This window comes from Prinia subflava, chromosome 8, assembly GCF_021018805.1.
Source record: "Prinia subflava isolate CZ2003 ecotype Zambia chromosome 8, Cam_Psub_1.2, whole genome shotgun sequence".
NCBI classification, from domain to species: domain Eukaryota; kingdom Metazoa; phylum Chordata; class Aves; order Passeriformes; family Cisticolidae; genus Prinia; species Prinia subflava.
In genome coordinates this window covers 33,532,434-33,552,285 of record NC_086254.1, presented here as the reverse complement: position 1 = coordinate 33,552,285, position 19,852 = coordinate 33,532,434, and the positions used below count along the sequence as shown (strand labels likewise).

At 42.4% G+C, this 19,852-nt stretch overlaps 1 protein-coding gene across 2 annotated transcripts in view; it reads left to right on the top strand.

Annotated features, from left to right (window-relative positions):
* Nucleotides 1–19,852, top strand: part of PTPRT (protein tyrosine phosphatase receptor type T) — a 446,577-nt gene that overhangs the window by 112,769 nt on the left and 313,956 nt on the right. For both annotated transcript variants that reach the window (XM_063404659.1, XM_063404660.1), the window contains exon 2: nt 3,506–3,631. In XM_063404659.1, the coding sequence (XP_063260729.1) occupies nt 3,506–3,631 (126 nt within the window). The remainder of the gene's footprint in view (nt 1–3,505; nt 3,632–19,852) is intronic.

Genomic DNA, 19,852 nt, shown 5'->3' with positions numbered 1-19,852 from the left:
TGATTGTGTAAATATTGTCATTTTCCTCAAGCTACTCTGTGATATGTGGCTTACATGATAGCATGCAGACCTTGTAACTAAATTCATCCAGTGGTTGGTTCTTCCTTTCCCTTTGACTTGAAGGTTATTTTTTCAAGGTTAATGAACTGCCCTATTCTGCCTAAGCAGTCCTAATTCAGCCGTGGATGATTTTCTTTGGGGATGGATCTAACCTCTTCCTGTCTTTATGTTCCTTCATATTTGGGTGTAGCTCTTATCTAATTACCTGCATAGGTGGGGTGTCTTTGGAAATATTGGATATTAATGTTATGCTGACATCAGTGAAAACAACACTTGTGTTTGTTACTATCCCTACTTTAGTGAACTCCTAAAATCTCTCCAATCTCCTGAGCCTGGCTGCCTGTAAGGGAAGCTGTAATGTCCCATCTGCAGAAAGTGGGGCTACCATGCTGTCCTTGCTTGGCAGATACAAACACAAGTCACTGTGGCTATGTGACATTACCAAGGATTGGATAGAAGGAAGAGATTTCTTTACTGTGAGGGTGGGCAGGCCCTGGCACAGGGTGCCCAGAGCAGCTGTGGCTGTCCCTGGATCCCTGGCAGTGTCCAAGGCCAGGCTGGACAGGGCTTGGAGCAGCCTGGGACAGTGGGAGGTGTCCCTGCCATGGCAGGAGGTGGCACTGCGTGATCTTTAAGGTCCCTTCCAACCCAAACCACGCTGTGACTCTGTGACTGGTAGAGTAATCCCAAAATCTGTGATGTTCTGATATATTGTACTACTTTCCTGATGCTTTCCTGGCACTTTCTGAAGTTTCTTTCCAGTTCCATAGTACAATATGCACTGCAGCAATGTGAAGAGAGGAGTTGTTGACTTTTTGGCTCACAAGTGCCTTTGTCTCTGGCTCCCAGCTGAGCCTTTATTTCATTTTTTAATTCTGCTCTCAGTGGACACACCAGAGCAAGAAGCTGGTGAGCACTGCCCCCCTCTTGGTGCCCAGGATTCACACAGGCAATCAGTTTGTCTGAGCCCTTAAAATCAACTCCAGCTTTTTCTCCTTGTCCTCATTTCCTGCAAATTCACTTCCACATTCCAATTCTGCTGCCTCTAGTAAATTAATCCTTCTGGCTTATTGCCCTGTCACTCTGTATTTGGAGGTTTCTCCACTAACCTTTTCTTTCTCTGAAATGTAGGCATCTTGCTGCTGCTTTTAAGGCTCTCCATGTTTATCCTTTCCTTTCCTATTCAGCTGTACTACAAGGTTAGCTTTGACTTTCAGGCAAGGCACTTTAAAGCTTCCTCAGGTGTTGTCTTGTACCAGCAGATGCTCCCAATTAATTTCCACAAGTTCTCACTGTGTCCCTTTTTTCAGCTCCTCACACTCCACCTTCCTGGATAAAATGTTTAGCTGATTATGCCAGGCTATTGACAATTACATTCCCAGTTCAATGAGCACTGCTGCCCCATATTTTGCTACTTATTGCTTGTTTTGCTTCTGGGACTTTGTAGCAGCTCCTGTGCAATTTTCTGTGTGTACAGGAGACCTCGTACAGCAGTTGGGCTGGAGCAGGGAATGTTTACAATTCCTTCAGAGGAACAGCTCCCATCCCTGTGTGCTGAGCAGGGCAGCTTGGCAGGGGTGCTTTGTGTCTGAATTAAAGGGGATCTGTCAAAATGAGAATGCCCCACGTGGAGGCTAAGAACAGGATTTGATTTTGCCTCTTGCTCCTGCTCGCTGGGATAAAGGGAACTGCTCACTCCCACACAGTCCAGGCTGCCTGGATCTTCCTGTTCAATATTGTAATTTTGAACTTTTTCACCTAAATTAATTTTAAAAAATTAGGGAAGCCGTTTAAGTGTAATCCTGCTTGTTTTGACAAGCTGGGAAGGCTTCACAAATGCAGCAAATTAAAGGCAAGGATTATTTAAATATTATGAAGTCGTGACAACTCAGGAATATTTGCAGAAGCTACTGAAACAGACAAGTTTTCAAGGATCATAAAATCTATTAACAGATCTATTTATAATGAAAATATGTAATATATAATTCTTTAATTTTTTGGGGCAAGCTTGACCTCTTTAAACTTTTTGTCAGTAACAGAGTATTTTGGGGTGTCAGGTACTCTACCCAACAAACCTTCCTGGAATATACTTAACTAGAAATGTTTGATAAAGCTTTGTAGAACCACTTAAAAAAACAGTTGCAGTTGGAGTGCAACAGAGAATGATTTAACAGAGTAAGGGGTTGAAAATATAAATGACATGAACTGTATTTGTAATTTGTGAGGAGTTCCACAGGAACTGAGACAAAGTTTGGGCTTTCCAGAGGTATGGGTGAAAATTAAAGAAGGCTTTCATGTCTTCAGTGTTGGGTAACCCTTTATTGCAGAGGAACCACAGGTCATTGATGTGCCAGGTGTTTATTGTGTGAGGGCAGAGTCAGGAATATCTCTGTCCATGCAGCTCTGGTTGGTGGCAGAGCAGGGCAGTGTGCAGCCCTGGCATGGTACATGTGCCCAGCTCCTTTGGAGGACTGGGATCTGCAGAGAAAAATGATCCTTTCTTCCCGAAGAGGAAAACAAATCTTTACAGACACACCCTGGGCATGATTCGAGTCTGACCCAGATCCCTGATGGACCCAGCAGTGAATACTTGGGCAGGCTGAGTTGGGTGGAGGTGAAGAGTGCATGAGATCCAAGGGAACGCCAGTGTAGGAATGTCCCAGGGAATAAACCACCCCTGTCTCCCTGTGTCACCCAAGTTTCAAAGATCTGCACTGGAATGCAAAATTTCATTCCACAGTTCCTGGGTTTCCCTTGATTCACAAGTGTTCAGGCAGCTGCCAGTGTATTTATGAGAGTTAACTTCTTCCAGGTATTTCAGGAATTGCAGTAAAGGTCTTTCAGTCAACAGTCTGGAAGGTGTGAGTGCCTGTTGACATCTGCTGCTTCTCATTCTCTTGTTCAGAAAGTACAGGGCCGTGCTCAAAAGTATTGACTTGAAAGACCTTGAGGAAGCTCTGTGTATCTGTGGACCACACAGAAATTTGTGTTGTTAAGTTTAGGAGACGGTTAAAGCCAGGTTAAATATGATCAAGGCTTAAAAGCAAAAAGAAGGGAGGCATTGCTGTAGGAACAGTGATGCTGTGCTTGTTTGTCGTTTGCATTCCTCCCTCCTTTTCCTGATTTTTTAAAATAACTTACTTGTAGGTTCATGCAAATATGGAGCTATCCTGTAGAACTGTCCTTGAAAATAACAGGTTGAAATAAAGGGGACCGATCTTAGAAACAGTAGTGTGAAGGGAAGAAAACAAGGGCTTCCAGTGGATATAAAACATGGAAAGTACATAAATGTTGTTTGGACGTCACCTCTGGAGCTGTATGAAAACTAACATTCAGGAAACTAGTTTTATTTATTTTTATTTCATGTACAAAATATCTAAGTAAATGGCCTACCACAAAAAGACAGTGAAAACTAACCCAGAAACATTTTCATTTTTCTTTTTAGGTGGTTGTTCGTTCGATGAGCACTACAGCAATTGTGGTTACAGCGTCGCCTTGGGAACCAATGGATTTACCTGGGAGCAGATCAATACCTGGGAAAAGCCAACAATGGATCCTGCTGTCCCAACTGGTGAGTAAAGAGCTTCATCAACAGTGATGCAATTCTTGGAGAGAATCAGATGTTGCATGCATGTGTGTACTGGCTCTGGGTACACACAGCAGCAGAGTAGGGTTTTATTCAGCCATAAAGTGTTAATTTTGTGTTCAAAGTAATCTGGCAACAGAATTCATAGATGTGAGATGGAAGATCTCTTTTTGCAACATTTGCCATTGGATATCCTTGCAGAATTGTTTTACATTTCTTATTTTATTTCTCATTTAGCAGAGAGGAAGTGTTTTGGATATAAAACTGTAAGTTTTGGCAAGCTTTTGGCATGTTTCTGGATGAGACAGTTATCTGGGCAGGTTCACATTGGACAGGCCAGAAGAAGTAAAGCCTTAAAATGTTGAAATCCTGGATGTTCCAGCTACCATTTAGCTCTCAACTGATTGTTTTAAATTCCAATTTTTAAAAAGACAAGAAGGTTCCTACAGAATTAGTTGTGGTAGCTGATGCTTGATTAGGCTGGGATATGAGACAGGAGAATTTTCATATGCAAGAAAAACATATCCAGCAGAGAGTTACCAGAGTTTCTAATTTACTGATATGTGCTGAGTATATTATAGATTTCCATGTGATAGTTGGAATATTCTTAGCAGAGCTCACAGTGGTGATAACTTCCAAGTTTTGTTTTTCATTGGAAGTTACCTTTATGCTTTATGTGGGAATGAATTCTCTAGCCTTAAAGTGCTGTGGAATGCTTTGTTTACATTGAAAAAGATCTTGATTTAAGAAAACACTTTAAAGTTGACTAAAAATCCTACTTTGTCCATGTTGGTTGCCACCTAAAATAGCAATACGAGTCTCTTTCAGGCACACAGTGGCAAAAAGACTTCATTAGCCAGTTAAGACCTTGATTTCACCCCTAAAAGAAATATTCATTCTGGTTAGTGCATTGCACTGTGAGAGCATGAGCCACGTGGAAGAACAAAATATAATGTTGTTCAAGACATATTGTTATGCCTGTAATTATTGGGATAAGAGACTTGTAATTGCTGGCTGCCTGGCAAGGACGTGGTGTGGAGCTGGGACAGCAATAGCTCCCTGCCACAGCCACTGACAGACAGCCCAGGATTCAGCTCTGGGTGCTTGTCAGTAAAAAACCAGCACAGGAGACACCAGCCTGGCTGGGCTTCCTCCAGCACTGAAAGCTGTTTAATTTCTGTGGGTTTGAAATCATTTTATAATTGGAAGTTGTTCAGGACAGGAGCCTTCTAAGTGTGTCACACCTGATGCTGCCTGGTTTGGCTGTGGCATCCCCAAAGGAGTTAATTGTGGAAGATGCAGATTTTTGGTCCTGTCTGGAAGAGTGTGTTTCATGATTCTGGATGCTGTTGTGTTGTAAATGATGGCAGCTTCATCTCTGGGGCTCCTCAGCTTTTGGTTCATTGCTGTGTCCTTATTTTGTGTCCTTGGTAAAGACTAAGCTAAAGAGACGTGGCAAATCTGAGTTAACTGATCCCAGAGGGAAGGAGTAGGGATTTACAGTTTTGATGCAATTGACAATCTGGAACAATGGGAAGGTTTATATGGCTAGCATTGGATGAGTTCAATGCTTTGTTAACTTTAAATGTTAAAGTAAACCCTTCCTGGCCTCCTTATGAAGGTGTATTGTCACCTGAAACACCCTGGAACCATGGAGAGGTCAGCAGAAATCCCAGAGCTGGCAGAGACCTCTGAGGTTATGGACTCCAACCATTATCCCATCCCCAAACCCTGCTCCCACATCTGTGTTTTATGACCACAAGTGCCACATCTCCTTATTTTATGAATGCTTCCAGGGATGGTGACTCCACCACTCCCCTGGCAGCTGTTCCAGTACCTGACAACCCTTTCAACAAAGAAATTTTTCCTAATATCCAATCTAAACAACAATAGACAAGCAACAGCCTGGAATGGCATGGTTAAAAAACCCCAAAGCAATAAATTAACCCCAAAAAAATCCCAACCCCAAACAAACCACTCCATATGCACAAAAAACCCATGCCGATCCCAGAACATTACAGGGTAATTTCTCCAAATAGATGTGATTTCCCCCTGTCCTTGATATCTGGTACAATGGAAAAATATCTAGAGACACTCCAGCAGCTGTAAATTTAATAAAGGTTAGACCTCCAACAAAAAAATGCAGAAAACTCTATTGAAGTTAAGAGGCCAAGGTAAAGCAGCCATCAAGTGGGAATGTGCTGATAAAGAAATGCTATGTACAAAGGTTTGAAGGAGCATGAGGGGAAATGAGTCAGGTCCTGATGCGACTGATTAATGTCCCAGCACTCTTCACAGAGAACAAAGGGCAAAATCATTGCGTGGAAGATCATTGACCACAGCAAGTGGGTACAGACGGGCCTGGTGCAACAACCCCCACGTTTTCAAGAGCTGTCCAAGTCGTGCTAACCTTGGAGTAAATTGCACTGTTCAGTCAGACTCCCTGGACCTGGCAGAAATTTTTGGAGCTATTATTGAGACTCTGTCGCTGGCTAGAATTGTGATGTTTTTGTTGGTTCCTCTTTGAAAAGCTGTTTGGTGGGAAGAAGAGTTGTTTACTTAATATTCCTGTAGTGGCAAAGGCAGGTGGATAGAGGGAAGAACAGCATATTCCACTCCAAGCAGGGACATCTTCAAAGCTGGAGTGCTCAAACATGTGATGAATGACTTCCCATTCCACTGAATTTTTCCACAGCAGCTGAGAGAAGCAGGGTGTAAATCCACTGAGCTGCAGGGTGTAAGAGGTGGTAACAAAGAGGTGTGCATGGAATAAGCATCCAGAGGCACAACACAGCACGGAGAGTGGTGGCAGGAGTGCTAGCAGGGCTCTGGGAATGCACCAGAAATGCAGATTTTCTTTGTTGGGACCGTATTTCAAACACTGCCTTACTTTTATAGCTGGAAATAGGCATAAATTCTGCACTGTGGAGATGGTGAAAACAAAAAGGGAGCAGGAATGAGGCTGGTTCAGTGACACTGAGTCAGGCTGCAGTGCTGGAAGCATGGCCAGCCCCCAGCTGCTCAGCCCTTTCCTCTGGAAAACGTTTTGGCTTTCCTAAGTACCAGCAGATCCCTTTGAATTCAACCAAGCCACAGAACTGTGTCCTCCTGAATACTAATGATGCTGTCTAGCACTTTTTGAAGTCCTTTTCACTGCTAGATCTCTGAGTGCTCTTCAAAGGAGGTCAGTACTATGAATGAGAGCCCGAGTCCCCAGAGCTGTGTAATTCTCTGCTGCAAAGGTCTCTGCCCAGGGATGTCTTTCTGGTCTTTATTTTTTTAATTAAAATGTCAAAAAGGAAAAAAAAAGGCAATTAAACTGCTCCATTAGCAATGTAGAAGTTTGTAGGCAATTTGTTTTACTCCATTGCCAGCAAATAAACTGCTTCCCGTGAATTCTGTGATTAATTCCTTAGGGCTGGAAGCAGTGTTAATTGGGGGATTAAGAACCAGATGTTTTTGTTCTGAATAAATGTTTCAAAAACGTGGAACACATGAATTGTGGGTATCCCACCCCCAGACTTCAGTGGGACTTTGGTTCCACCTCCTTGCACAATAGCAGGAGTGATTATAACAAAATATTCTTTAACAGATGGGTGTTTACTTAAGCCTGAATCCCTCAGTGATGAGTATTCTGCAGCTTTTGGGCTGCTTGTTCCACTCTTTGAGTTGTAGAGGTTCTCAATCCTTCATTTTCTTTTCAGTGGCTTCAACTCTATATTTTTTTTCCCATTTTTAAGTACAGGGGATAATCAGTTGTTGCTCTCTTATAACCTCTCTTATATAGTAGTATGCAGTTAAATCTTTATTCTGCAGGACTAAATGTGACCCAGTCCTTTTAACCTTTATTAATTGTCTTGTTCTCTTCCCTGTGCCTTCAGTCATTATTGTCTCACCTTTTTGAGGGTATTTGTCTGAAGTTGTGCTACCAAGCAAGGACTCAGCACTCTGAATGGCAGTGCTGGAGGACACCAGAGCAGGCCAAGCCTGGGATCCTACAAGAGTAGGACTTGAGCTCTTTTGTGGGTCTTCTTTAAGGCAGATACTTGGTTAGCACAACAAAAAAACGTGTTTAAATCAACCAGGCAAAAATACTGTTCTTATTTTCCATGTCACCACTTTGCAGCATTTCAAGGAGCCAGGACCTGGCTGCTCTTGCAGCAGCAGCAAAAATAATATTAATAATGAAAGCATTTAGCATTTAAAGTTCAAAGTATTTTACTATCATTTGCTGATTAACTCCAACGGAGACTTAACCAGGGCTGACTAGACTGAAGTAATTACTTTAATTGTATTAAATATGATTCTATCTGAAGGCAAAGGCATCGTGTCTTGTGCATTTGTGCAGCTGCCTTCTTTGCCTTTAGATTATAATCCCACATTTACTTTGTGAAGTTTTCGTGTTCCAGCTTGGCAGATAAATAACCAGGACACAGAGGCTGAATTTCTGACCCCACCTGCCTGACTGCTCACTTCCTTTCATCTCTTGGGCACTTAGAGCAAGTGCTACTTTGCTTTCACAGAAGTAAACAATAGTTCTCCCAAAAGAAATGGGGTGCATGTGTATATAAACACAGATCTGCATCTCTGCATGCTCCACAGCACTGCTGTTCCTTGCTCAACTGTTTTCCAACTGGACATTGTCTAGGAAACAGATGGGTAGTGTGAAGAATATATGCATTAGCAAAATGTTTGGAATAAATGATAATGTTCAGAATGACATCACTTGTAGGTTATCTAGGAAGTGCAAATGGCCTCACTTTGCATCCTTATTCCACAAAACATTTTCTGCAAAGAGCAACAGGACCCGTTATTGTTGAAGGGTAATTTTGTGCATTTTGATCTCACATGGAGTCATTTAGGTTGGAAAAGCCCTCTAAGATCATCAGGTCCAACCATTAACCCAGCACTGCCAAGGCCACCACTAAAGCATGGTCCCAAGTGTTCCAGGACATATTTTTGAATGTTTCCAGGGATGATGATTCTACTGCTGCCCTGGGCTGCCTGTCCCAATGTCTGACCATCCTTTCGGTGAGGAAATTTTTCCTGAGAACCAATCTAAACCCCCATCTAAATGGTGGGTGTTTTGAGATGATATTTTCAGGCACACATGGGTTCTGAGTGTGGCCTTTCAGAGCCTGTATCCTGTGTCCCAGAGAAGTGAGCCCAGCTCCGGAGCTGTTCATGGTGTGCAGAGCATCACCTCCCCGGGATGCACGGCACCGCCTCGCTGAGAAACCACAGCAGAATTTGTCTTTCCTCCTGCAGCAGAGCTAAGGGATGAGGGACTCTTCCCACACCTAAATGAGTGTGGTCCTTTGTTCCAGGAACTGTAGGAGTCTCTGAGCTTCTCCCTGGAAGAACAGAAGGGTCATCATCATTAGTGTTGCTCTGTGAAATACTCATTTAGCAGGCGAACATAGAGATGTATCCAGGAATTCCAGATGGCCAAATTCCACTTGGGCAGCACTGAACTGAGTGAAGTTTTATGGGAATCTAATAGGCCAAATGCTTTCCTGTGTCACCTTTCTCTTTTTGTGAGTGGCACCATGGAGTTACAGCAAGAATGGATAATTACCAAACAGCTTTTCTTCTGGAAGGTGATAACTCACACTGGCTGGGCAGGATCCTTTAATTCTGTTCAGGAGATGAGAGATGTGAAGCTACTGCTGACCTCTAGAAAGGCCAGAGTCCCTCTGTGCATAGGTCAGGCATTTGTCTCTTCTCCCTGCAGGCCAGAATGGTGCCAGCAGGAGTTAGACTCAACATTTGTAAACTTGAAAAGCGAGGCAGCAAAATTAACATTTCCCCGTGTCTGAGTGTATTAATTCTTGCTTACAAGAAAATACAAAAATAAACTTGTTAAAGGAATAAATTAAAATTCATCTGTGTATATGATGAATCATGATCCAGTTTTGTCTGAGAGGGAGAAAAAAATTGGCTCAGCTGCCTGTATTTTTTTTCTTTCTCTGAAATTATTTTATGCAGGGGAAATTACTAAGAATGAGTCAAATATGTTTCTCCCCACTCTTTCACTTCCATACAAGTCAATAGATTAGTCTGTGGCTTGTTAATGAACTACAAGTAATTTCTCAGCTGCTAAGGTCTGAAGAGAAAGGGATCTCTGGAAAGTTTCCCTGATGTGTTTTTATTTTGCTATTCACTCTGCAGCCTCCTGTCGGTGTTTTGGGATTCTTTCTTGCAGTTGTAAATAATTCTTCCCCATTTCCAGAATTCCATCCCTCAGTTTTTTGGGACTGACTGCAGGTGTTGGGTTTATTTCAGTGGATGTGCATGCCAGTGTTGAGGTTTCCAGGAACGTGCACAGTTTTGACCTATTTGTGAATGCAGCTTTGGGAGGAACATAACCTTGCAAGCAACGAGAGGCTTTTTTTTTTTTTTTTTTTTTTTTTTTTGTTTTGTTTTGTTTTGTTTTGGTTTTTTTTTTTAGTTGTTTGTTTGTTTGTTTGTTTGTTTGTTTTTGTCTCTACTTAGAGCCTTCAATTGCTCTGTTTTACTCTCTCCAGGCCCTGTAACTCATTCTGTGATGGCTGCTCACAGCCCAGCACCAGGATTTAGGTGTCCCTTGGAGGAATGTGTTGTCACCCATATGTTTTTGCTATCTCGTGTTAGGTCTGGGTTGTCAATAATTAAATCCCACCTGTACATATAGAAAATCTTCCTTACTCAGCAATGGAGACCATGAGCAGTTCCATGCAGAATTGATTTAATACAGGTAGCAATTTGAGCCCATTAGTTTTAAGACTGCTTATTAGCCAATACTTGCTCTGTCTCGTGTTCCTGTGTTCTAACACGCAGCAAAACCTTTCCTTTGGGATGGGGTGTACTGGTTTTGGATGAAATAGAAACAGTGGGAGACTGTTTGACCTAAGTCTGTGGGGAAATTGCAGACCTGTAAATGAGGTATATCACACTAAGGACTTGCTTTTATTCAATGCTGTAAAAAGTTGATTTAATTGAGACCATTTTCCTCTCTAAAAGGCTTCTGCTGAAAGGAAGTTACATCCCAGTTTTTAATTCTGTGTCATTCCCATTGTAAAGGTGAGAGAGAATTTCTCCTCGTGTGCTGTTGTCAGAGGTCAGCAGAGCCATCCTTCCACGTAGAGGGAGCTGGTGTTTTGGCACTGAAATCAAGCTTAGCAAGGATGTGCAGCTTTCAGTGAGCTCACAGGGCAGAAAGAAATGATATCAAAGATCAGAATGGCTTCTAGGAAGTGTTTTAATAACCCTGAAGGGATTGCTGTCTGCTGGGAGCAGTTCCTGCACCTTGATGTGTTAAATGGTACATTTGAACTGGTGTCAGTCTCTTTGTGACCCTTTCCTGTGAGAGCTTCCCCAAACAGAGCTGTTTGTGAGTGTCAGGACCTTTCCATTATCACCATTACTGAGATCATGGCACTTCTGAAGCACTGCCACAACATCACTCAGCATCACCCTGGGAGGAAGGACAAGCCAGCTGCTGTTGTGCTCACTTCTCCTGCGTGGTTTCAGCACTGAAACATTCATTTTTCTCAGCACCTGTTGGCTCTAGCAGGAACTGATGCCTCTCAGCATCTAAACACAGCCTGTATTTTTTACAATGTGTTATTTTGAGCTCTGCTTGGACATGCTGTCCAGATGCCAACATGTTAAAACCTGTTTTTGTTTGAGGGCTAAGTTAGGGAATTTTATAGCCACATCAGTGGAAAAGTATTTGTCATGAACAACTTCAAAATCTTCAGGAACTGGGAAATAGAAGAAAGAGGGGTTTCTTCCACATAGATGAAATTTAATGTAAATTCTATTGAAATAAATGTGGTTGCCAGAGTACACAAGGTGCCTAGGTAGAATGAGGATTGGGGAAGATCTTTCTGACAAGAATTAAATTCTAAAATTGATAAATGTCAAGTTGGTGGATATTAAAGAAGAGACAAAGCAGTGAGTAAATAGGAGCAGAAGTTTTAGGAGGAAGAGAAATTCTAGTGCTTTTGAAGGGACTGACAGGATTAGGGAGTATTGCAGGTCTAGTGAGGGCTGAGATTTGTAACAACATTTGACGAGTGAATTTTTGAGTAGAGAGTTCTGGTTTTATTTTTTTTTTCCTCCCCTCAAACTGTGAACCTGCTCTGTGAAAAATTGGGTATTTTTCCTTTTTTTCTGGAAGGTTTGTGATCAGCCTAGAGATGGACAGGTCAACAGGAAAGAAGTTCCAAAAGAAGAGTGACCTGAGAAACCTGCGTGGGGCAGGTGGCCAAAGTCAAGGCAGACCAGATTTGAAAGAGGGAAGGAGAAGGCCATGAAGAACAGACAAATACTGACAGATAAGGATTTATAAAAGGAAATGTTGAAATCAGAGGCAAAATTCCACCTCACCATGATCCAAGAAAGCAGCTGAGGCATTAAGTGGGGATTCAAGGCAGAGGGTGGGCAAAATACAGGCAAGGTAGGAAATACCATTAAAGTTGTTGCTCAGCCCCTTATGAGCCTTGGTAGCTTTGAGTGAATTTTCAGCTTTTTGTTTAACATGGATTCAGTGGAATGCTCCTGAAATCCCTTCAATTCAGTGGAGCTGGGTGTAGTCTCTTAGAGGGACTCTGCTGCAGTGCACTGTCTGGCTAATGCACTTCTTTTCCCCATTTGTCTGCTTTGCTCAGTGAACTCTCTTCTTTCATCTTTCTTTTTTTCTTTAGTTTTTTACTTCTTTCCCCAGTCATCACACCACTTACCAGACTCCCAGCACCTGAGTACAAAGCTATGGAGGAGTATCCAAGATTGCAGTGTTAAGAGTTATTTAACTAATGCAGTTTCTTTACCACAAGCCCTATTCAGTCTGCAGTGAACTAACTGTAAGTCTTTCTGCCAGCTTCAAAATAAACAGGATGGAGACTCATAATGAGCAGATTTTCAGATGCTTTACTATTTAATTAGAAGGATACAGAGTGTTTGATGGAATGATAATAACTACCTCTGATCACTGGTCCCAGTGAGAACTGTTGCTATTGAGAATTTGTGAGGGAAAGAGAGTTCATTTTTCATGCTTAGGAAATATTAGCATTTGCTATTGACAGTATCAGATATTTAGTGCGTGTAATTTGGCACATGAAAAATGCTGGCTTTTCCAAAAGTCATTCATATATGTACAAAAGCAAGTTGATAGCAACAATATTAATATATCCCCATGGGAAAAAAATAATGTAAGCTTCTCCTGCATAGGCAATCCAGCCTCCTCCATGTCATTCACCTCCTTTAGAAGGGACTGGAAGCTGTTGTGCTTGTATTCCTTTGAGATGTAAAGTTGTTATATTACAAATTATCGCTTGTTTTCAGTATTGACTAGATAAATAAATGCAATTATGTTTATCAATGTTGAAAATTAAGCAACAGAAAGCAATTGTGTGTGTTTGAGGAGCTTTTCAAATGAAAAGCTGTATTCACTGAATTCTCATCGGCTCTTTTTCTCCCTGACATGTTTCATGATGTGAGCTCTCAATTGAATGAACAGCTGCAGTAAAAATGGCACCAGCCAAGTCACAGGGAATTCACAGGAAATTGAGATGTTTCAGGCTTCAGCACAAGCCATTTGGGCCCTCATTTACCTTGAGAAATGCTTGGCTTTTCCTTAGTAAAATGTCTATAAACATAGAAAGGTGGCAAGCCCTTTGGGTAAACCTCATGTGGGTAGAACAAAGACACTTTGCTGAGTGGGTTTATCTTTCTAATGGTGAAAAAAGCTTTTCCTTCTGGTCTTCTACTCTGGTTTTAGTTACAGTGCATGAATGAGGGGGTAATACAAAGGAAATGTCAGTGTTGATCACAAGGATGCAGTAAGGGAAGCAGAGTAAGAAACCCTCGTCACAGCTCAGATGTCTGAGAACCTGCTTGATTCATCTCATTCTTCTAAAACAAGATCATCCTTCACACTGAAGATCTGATCCCTCAGATCTTTGGAAATGACATCTATTGCCTTGTAGGGATGCTGGCAGAGCCAGGATGTTTTGTCCCAGCTTCCCACCCAGCCCTGGCACACACAGTAGGGGTGGCAACACGAGGAGAGCACAACTTGGAGGCAGCAAGTGGCCCGCTGTCTTCAGAGCCATGAAACAGCAGAGCAGTTTCTGATTAATCTTCAGTGCTTTAGAGCAAATGTTTTATGTCCTCAAAGTTTATGCAGCACTTCCATTTCTTAATTTACTTCTGTGCCACTCTTCTTTAACAGCCAAGTTAGTAAAGCTTTAAGCAGCGTGGTGAGCACTGTCATGGGATTGCTGCTCCTGATGCCTCCTCACCAGTCAGTCTGCCCCATAAACTCACCATTCACGGAAACATAAACCCTCCAAAATCTTCCTTTCCCTCCATCCTTCTTGTTTTTCATGTATGAGAGACTTTTTGTATTTCTTTTTTCCTGCAATACCATCTCCATCTTATAATCTCCTCTACTCATGGTAGGAAGATCAAGCTGTGAAGAAATTTGGCAATAAACCCCAAATCACCTTCTCCATCAACTCCAGCATAATAAGAGATAATCAAAGTATTAAAAAACAAACAAACAAACTATAAGCTAAATTAACTTCTTGCTAAATTTGTTGCAGTCTAGGGTGACTGAGTGAAGATGTGCCATGGATATTGCTGTGCTTTCTCACGGCCAGTTTTACTACTCCATCTGTCCACAGCAGAAGAATCTCTTTCCTCGATTCAGTTTAATAGGTTTGAGTTGTTTAGCAGTACAGTTATGGGAATATTCAAAGGAGGAATCATAACCAGAGAAAAGTGCTTTAGCTTAGTTCTCATTAGCTGTTCATCTAGAACAGATTGCCTAGGATGGACTTCTGGAGTGTGTCTGATTGCTGCAGCACGGTGACCTAACGCTTTATCAGCTTGTTTATCAGTTGTGCCTACTGACCTCACAGCTTGGTGTGCAGTGAATAAGCTCCAGAAACTACGGTTTCAATCTAAGATCTCATTTGTGTGTCCCCCTTTGAACTTCATTTGCTGTTGTGTATTTGGTTTGAATTTGGCATCTGGCATCCCTGATCTGAACTAAACCTCCACCATGCAGCCATAAACATTTGCTGTTCTTCAGGCCAGCTTTCTAGTCCAAAAATTCTGGTCCCTACATTTTTCTTTCTGTTTCCTTATGCTCTAAGCCCTTCTTCTGATGAAACCTTCATGTTCCTGATGATTTTTCTAGGAACTAGGCTTTACTCTTTTACTCAGAAGTGTTTTTATATAGCAACAACCAAGAAGCTTTCAAGCCTCACTACTGCAGCTCTTACTGAACCATCAAGGCCATGTTGGATGGGGCTTGGAGCCACCTGGTCTGGTGGAAGGTGTCCCTGTCCATGGCAGGGGTGGAATGAGAGGAGCTTTAAAGTCCCACCCAACCCAGCCTGTGATTCCATGACTTCTGCATGTCTTGATTCTCAAGACTTTGTGTCCATTTCCTTTCCTCTTTGTTTCTCTTTGGCTTCATCCCTCAGGATCTGCCACTTGCAGCCCCAAGCCCAGGGAGAGACACATCTGTAAAACTCCCTCCTTCAGCTCGCCAGGAAAACAGCACAGACACTCCTGCAGCTGAGCTGAATTGGTAGAGAAAGCATTTCTCAGCCTTGTAGCCTTAAAGTGAGAAACAGGATTTCAAAAGCTAATTTGCTTGTTTTCATAGCACGGTCTTAATTCTACAAGGGAGAGAAGACGATCTAATCTAATTTAATTTTGCTCTTTGAGGAGAAGGGAGATCACTTGGCCAGCTGCTGCTCTGAGCAAACACAGAGCGTGCAGGCTACAAGATAAGCTTTGAACTTTATCAAGTCTCTGGGCAGTATATGCTAATGTGTGCTGTTGGGAGAGCTCTGAAACTTTTGTCTCTGATTGTATTAATTAGTTTGCTGCTCCAAATGAGCCGTATCTCACTGTAAAATAAGGAGCTGTTACACATCAGGCTTTCCCTGTCCGTGATGCTTTAGTGTTTGGGCAGAGTGGACTGTGATTTCCAAATCAGGCCAAGCCCATGTCCTTGTAGTACTGCTGCTGTTTTGATTTATTTCTGAAACTTTAAGCATAATCTGTTCAAGCTGTTCATTTATTACAAGAGGGAAAAGTGTGGTCTCCAATCCTGTGTTTGAGAAGGAAGACCTTTCCTCCTCAGACATTTTGACTTTTCAAACCCAAGGTAAGGAAGCAGCTCAGAGCTTCATATTGTCATAGAGTCATACAGTCTAGACTGTGACAAACCCCTTCAAAAAACAAATCCACTGTGATTTAGGGCCCACAAGGTTCTTAAAGGGGTTCTGCCCCTTAGGTGGATTTGTTGCATTCTTGAACCTGTAGTTTCTAGATGAGGTAAATTTACCAGCATGTTTAAATATGTTTTCATGTCTACCACTTTTACAACAGCCTGATCCCTTCCACCAGCTGGCAGTGCCCCAGGCCCTCCAAACCTTTCACTGACTGCAGATTGCCACCTCTGCCTCCATCCCTGTGAGATCTATAGGGTGGTCTCACAAGGTGCAGAGTGTTGGCAGGTGTGTGTTTTAGACATGTGCAGTAATTGAAAAGTCACACATGCTTTGGAAAAATCAAAGTTTTGTTGTGGTTATCATCTTAGCTGTTCTTGCAGATGAGCTCATCAAGGTAATTAGCAGTGTGCCCTGACTCTGCTCCTCTTCCATGCAGTATTGTCCCAGGCTGTTGGTCAGAGCCATCCCTGTCTTCAGGAGAATAAAGCTAACCAGGGGTTAAGTGTCAGGGCTGCTGTGCTGTGTTTCTTGGGGGTACAGCAGAAGTCCATGACTGTTTCCAAGAGAAGTCAGAAGTGCTTGGGAGACTCCACTGCAGCCTGGAGAAGCTGGGCTGAGAACCAACACCCTGTGAGGGGGCACAGACTGACACAGAACCCCAAAACTGCTCACCCAGGCTGGGAGGCTCTGTCTGGAGCTGGTGACTCCAGTCTGTCTCAGTCCCTGCATTCCAGAGGTTCTCCTGCCAGCATGCTCATTTTTACAGATTTGCAGTCTGTTAGGACAAAAAGGTTAACTTTCTCTTCATTGTATCATCTTAAAGATGATATAATTGCCTCATACATATGGTTTAAATGAAATAACTGACTTTTTCATCACTTTTTGTGAGCAAGCACAGGTCCAGCCTACAGCTTCACAGCTAGGCTGGTCTGTTGCTAAACTTAATGCACCAAACGTCTGCAGGTTCTAAGCTGTGCTTAGACCCCTCAGCCATCTCTCTAAGCAAAGAGATCTAAAAATTTGGCTAAAATCTCAGTTTTAGCTCAAAGATAAATATGAACTGTTCATAAATGCTCATTTGGATCCAGGCATTGCTCTGTGAGAGCCTTTCCAACACAGGTTATACACTGGGAATTATTTTGGCTTTCTTAATCTATCAGCTATCTCTTTTGATTTCTTTTTCCATTTGTCTGAGAAAGACTTAAGAAGTAGATGAATCACCAACATCCTCCTTGTGAAATAGGGAGTTCATACCTTCCTTATTAAGGTTAAAACTTCATCTCTAATCCTTCATAAAGACTTCACTCAGTCTCCACATTCTAGTGGAAAAAAGAAGATATTGACATTTCTATCTGAAATTAACTCTTTGCTCAAATTGCAGCCAGCCCAATGATTTTTCTTTACTACTTTTAATTAAAGAAATGTGAACAACAGTAGGGCTTTTTTAGGCATCCTAAAGCTCTCTGCCTGTCTTTATATTTCTTTTTTTTTTTTTTAGCTTGTGAGATAGCAGACTTAATACTCCCACCTGCTTTTCCTGAATCCTTTTTCATTATTCCAAGAGCAAAGGCAATAAGCATTATCTCACTCAGTGATAGTTATATTTAAAGCTTTCTTAAACTGAGGTCAGATAAAAAAACCTGAGTAGCATAAACTGGGGTTGTGAATGTACAGTGCAGCAGCCTGGCCAGAATTGAGTGGGTTGTGGCAAATTTTGTACAAGCACAAATACTATTCTGTTTATTTGATGTGTGTATTAATATAATTCTACTTGAACTTAAAGAGAGTGATAAAACCTGTCAAATTTCAGATTGGATGGGGCTTGGAGCAACCTGGGACAGTGGAAGGTGAATGGAATGAGATGGTCTTTAAGGTCCCCTCCAACCCAAAGCATTCCAGGATTCTATAAGCATTGAAGTCTGTTCCATATTCTGTTTAATAGGGGGGTTTGGGTGGTAACTGAAGCATTTTCATTCCTTTGTAGGTATTTACTCCTGGAGACTGGCTGACTGTGCAGGTGTCTCCTGGTTGGAGTGGAGGGATGGAGCTCTCCCTCTCTGTCCCTCTCTCTGCCAGGTGCTTGGAGCAAGGCTGAGAACCTTGGCCAGCTCTGTCCAGGGGGATTTCTGCAGTGCCATGGGCCTGTCAAATGTGTGCCCAATTTGCTATTAAATGGGTTTTTTTCATTACCTCATCCTCCAGCCTGTGATCCAAACACCAACCTGCATTTCCCCCTTGCTTATTTACATCCCTGTAACTAATAATGCTTTCACAAACCAATTACGCTTTCACAAACTGATTATGCTTTTACAAATACGTGCATAATCATTTATTGTCTCTAATTGAAAGTTTGCTGCAAAGACTCCATTATCCAGGCCAGTGGAACAATTTCTGTTGGGTTTGTTGTGCTTAGCTGGGATTGTTGAGGTGACAGTGCACTGCTACAGCAGCACCCAGGTGAAACCAGGCGATCCCTGCACACAAATAGGAACTTCTGCAGTCCTGTCATGTCAACAGAGCTACAGCTGTGCTAAGAGAGGGCAAGTGCTCAGGTGCATAGGTGAGAGCTGAAGGTTTGGATAACATCTTTACTAATTAGTTCAGGCATGTAAGATAATTCTGCTAATTTTTGATTAGTTAAAAGTAAGTGGAGGATGGTGCAGAAGGGAAGGAAATAATTTCAGCTTCAGTTAACACACGATAAACTACCTTTTCCAGCCTTTCCACTGCAGATTTATTTGAGAATATTAACAGTTCAAAGTACTTAGCTCTAAAAATCTCATAATGAACATTAGAATTATTTTTATTTCAGGATACTGGTCTAACTGCAGCAGCAGTTCAATCAACCTTACAGTAGTGCAATCTTATTGAATTTCTGCCAGGAATGTAAATGAGAAGCCATTCTTCTTTAAAAGCTTCAGCTAATGTAATTAATTGCATTCATTTTCAAGGTGATGTCTTGCTTGTTTGGGCAAGTGAGCAGTAGGGGATGAAAAAATGGAAATTTCATCGGTGATTACAAAAGAGATAGTGATTTACTAATTGCCTCTCACCTTTTCCTGACAGTTGGTATCTCTTACCAATCTGCCTCCAGTCACTGGAAACAGTTGTGTGGTGAGAGATTGGGACAAATACACTGTGAGGAATTCTTTAGTGGTGAATTTGTTTTTCCTTCATAGGGAGCTACCTTTGTCTCTTGTGCTTTGTGCCAAGTGCAGCCATTTACCCTGTGACCCTCCTGTGCTTCAGGTTAAAATGTGCTCCAGCAGGGAGAATTGTAGCTGGGAACAATCCTCCTTTGCAGGGCGCTGTGGGCCTTGTTGGTGGCTGTGTCTTGTGTTTCCAGCTCCAGAAACATAAAATGAAGAGTGATTTACACTGGTTCACAAAGGTGCCAGGGGATGCTGTGGGTGCTGCCCAGCTCCTCGTATTGCTGCCTTGCCAAGCTCAGTGTCCCGCAGGTGAAATGGGCACAGGCAGATTTCCCAGGCTGATGTGGGGGTTGGATTCCAAGCAGGGCAGCAGCTCCCCTGTGGGATCACTCCTGGTTCCTTTTTCACTTTACTGCTGTGCAGTTCCAGTGTGCAGTTGATGCCTTAGGGCTGGGTTTTTCTGTTTTGTCTGATAGCACTGAGTGGTGCTGGGATCTTCACAGGGTGATGGGGTAGGGCAGTCTTGTTCAAGGACATTGTCTGCAAGCTCCAGGCCCGAGCACAAACAACCTGGAAGAGAAGGGCAGGTCGAGAGGAGGGTGTTGGGTGATTTGGGGTTATTGACTGGACAGTGCATTGCTATATGCAAATGAATGGAAACTTGTAAAAGGGGTAAGATCTGGGGACAAGCCCCTTTTCGTCTCCATCTTGGAAATATTCGGGCTGGGCCACTTCTGTGGGTCTGGAGACGCAAGGGCATGGGCTTGAATAAACACTCATTTTGTTCCTTTCACTCTGTCTAGCCTCTGTTTCAGCCT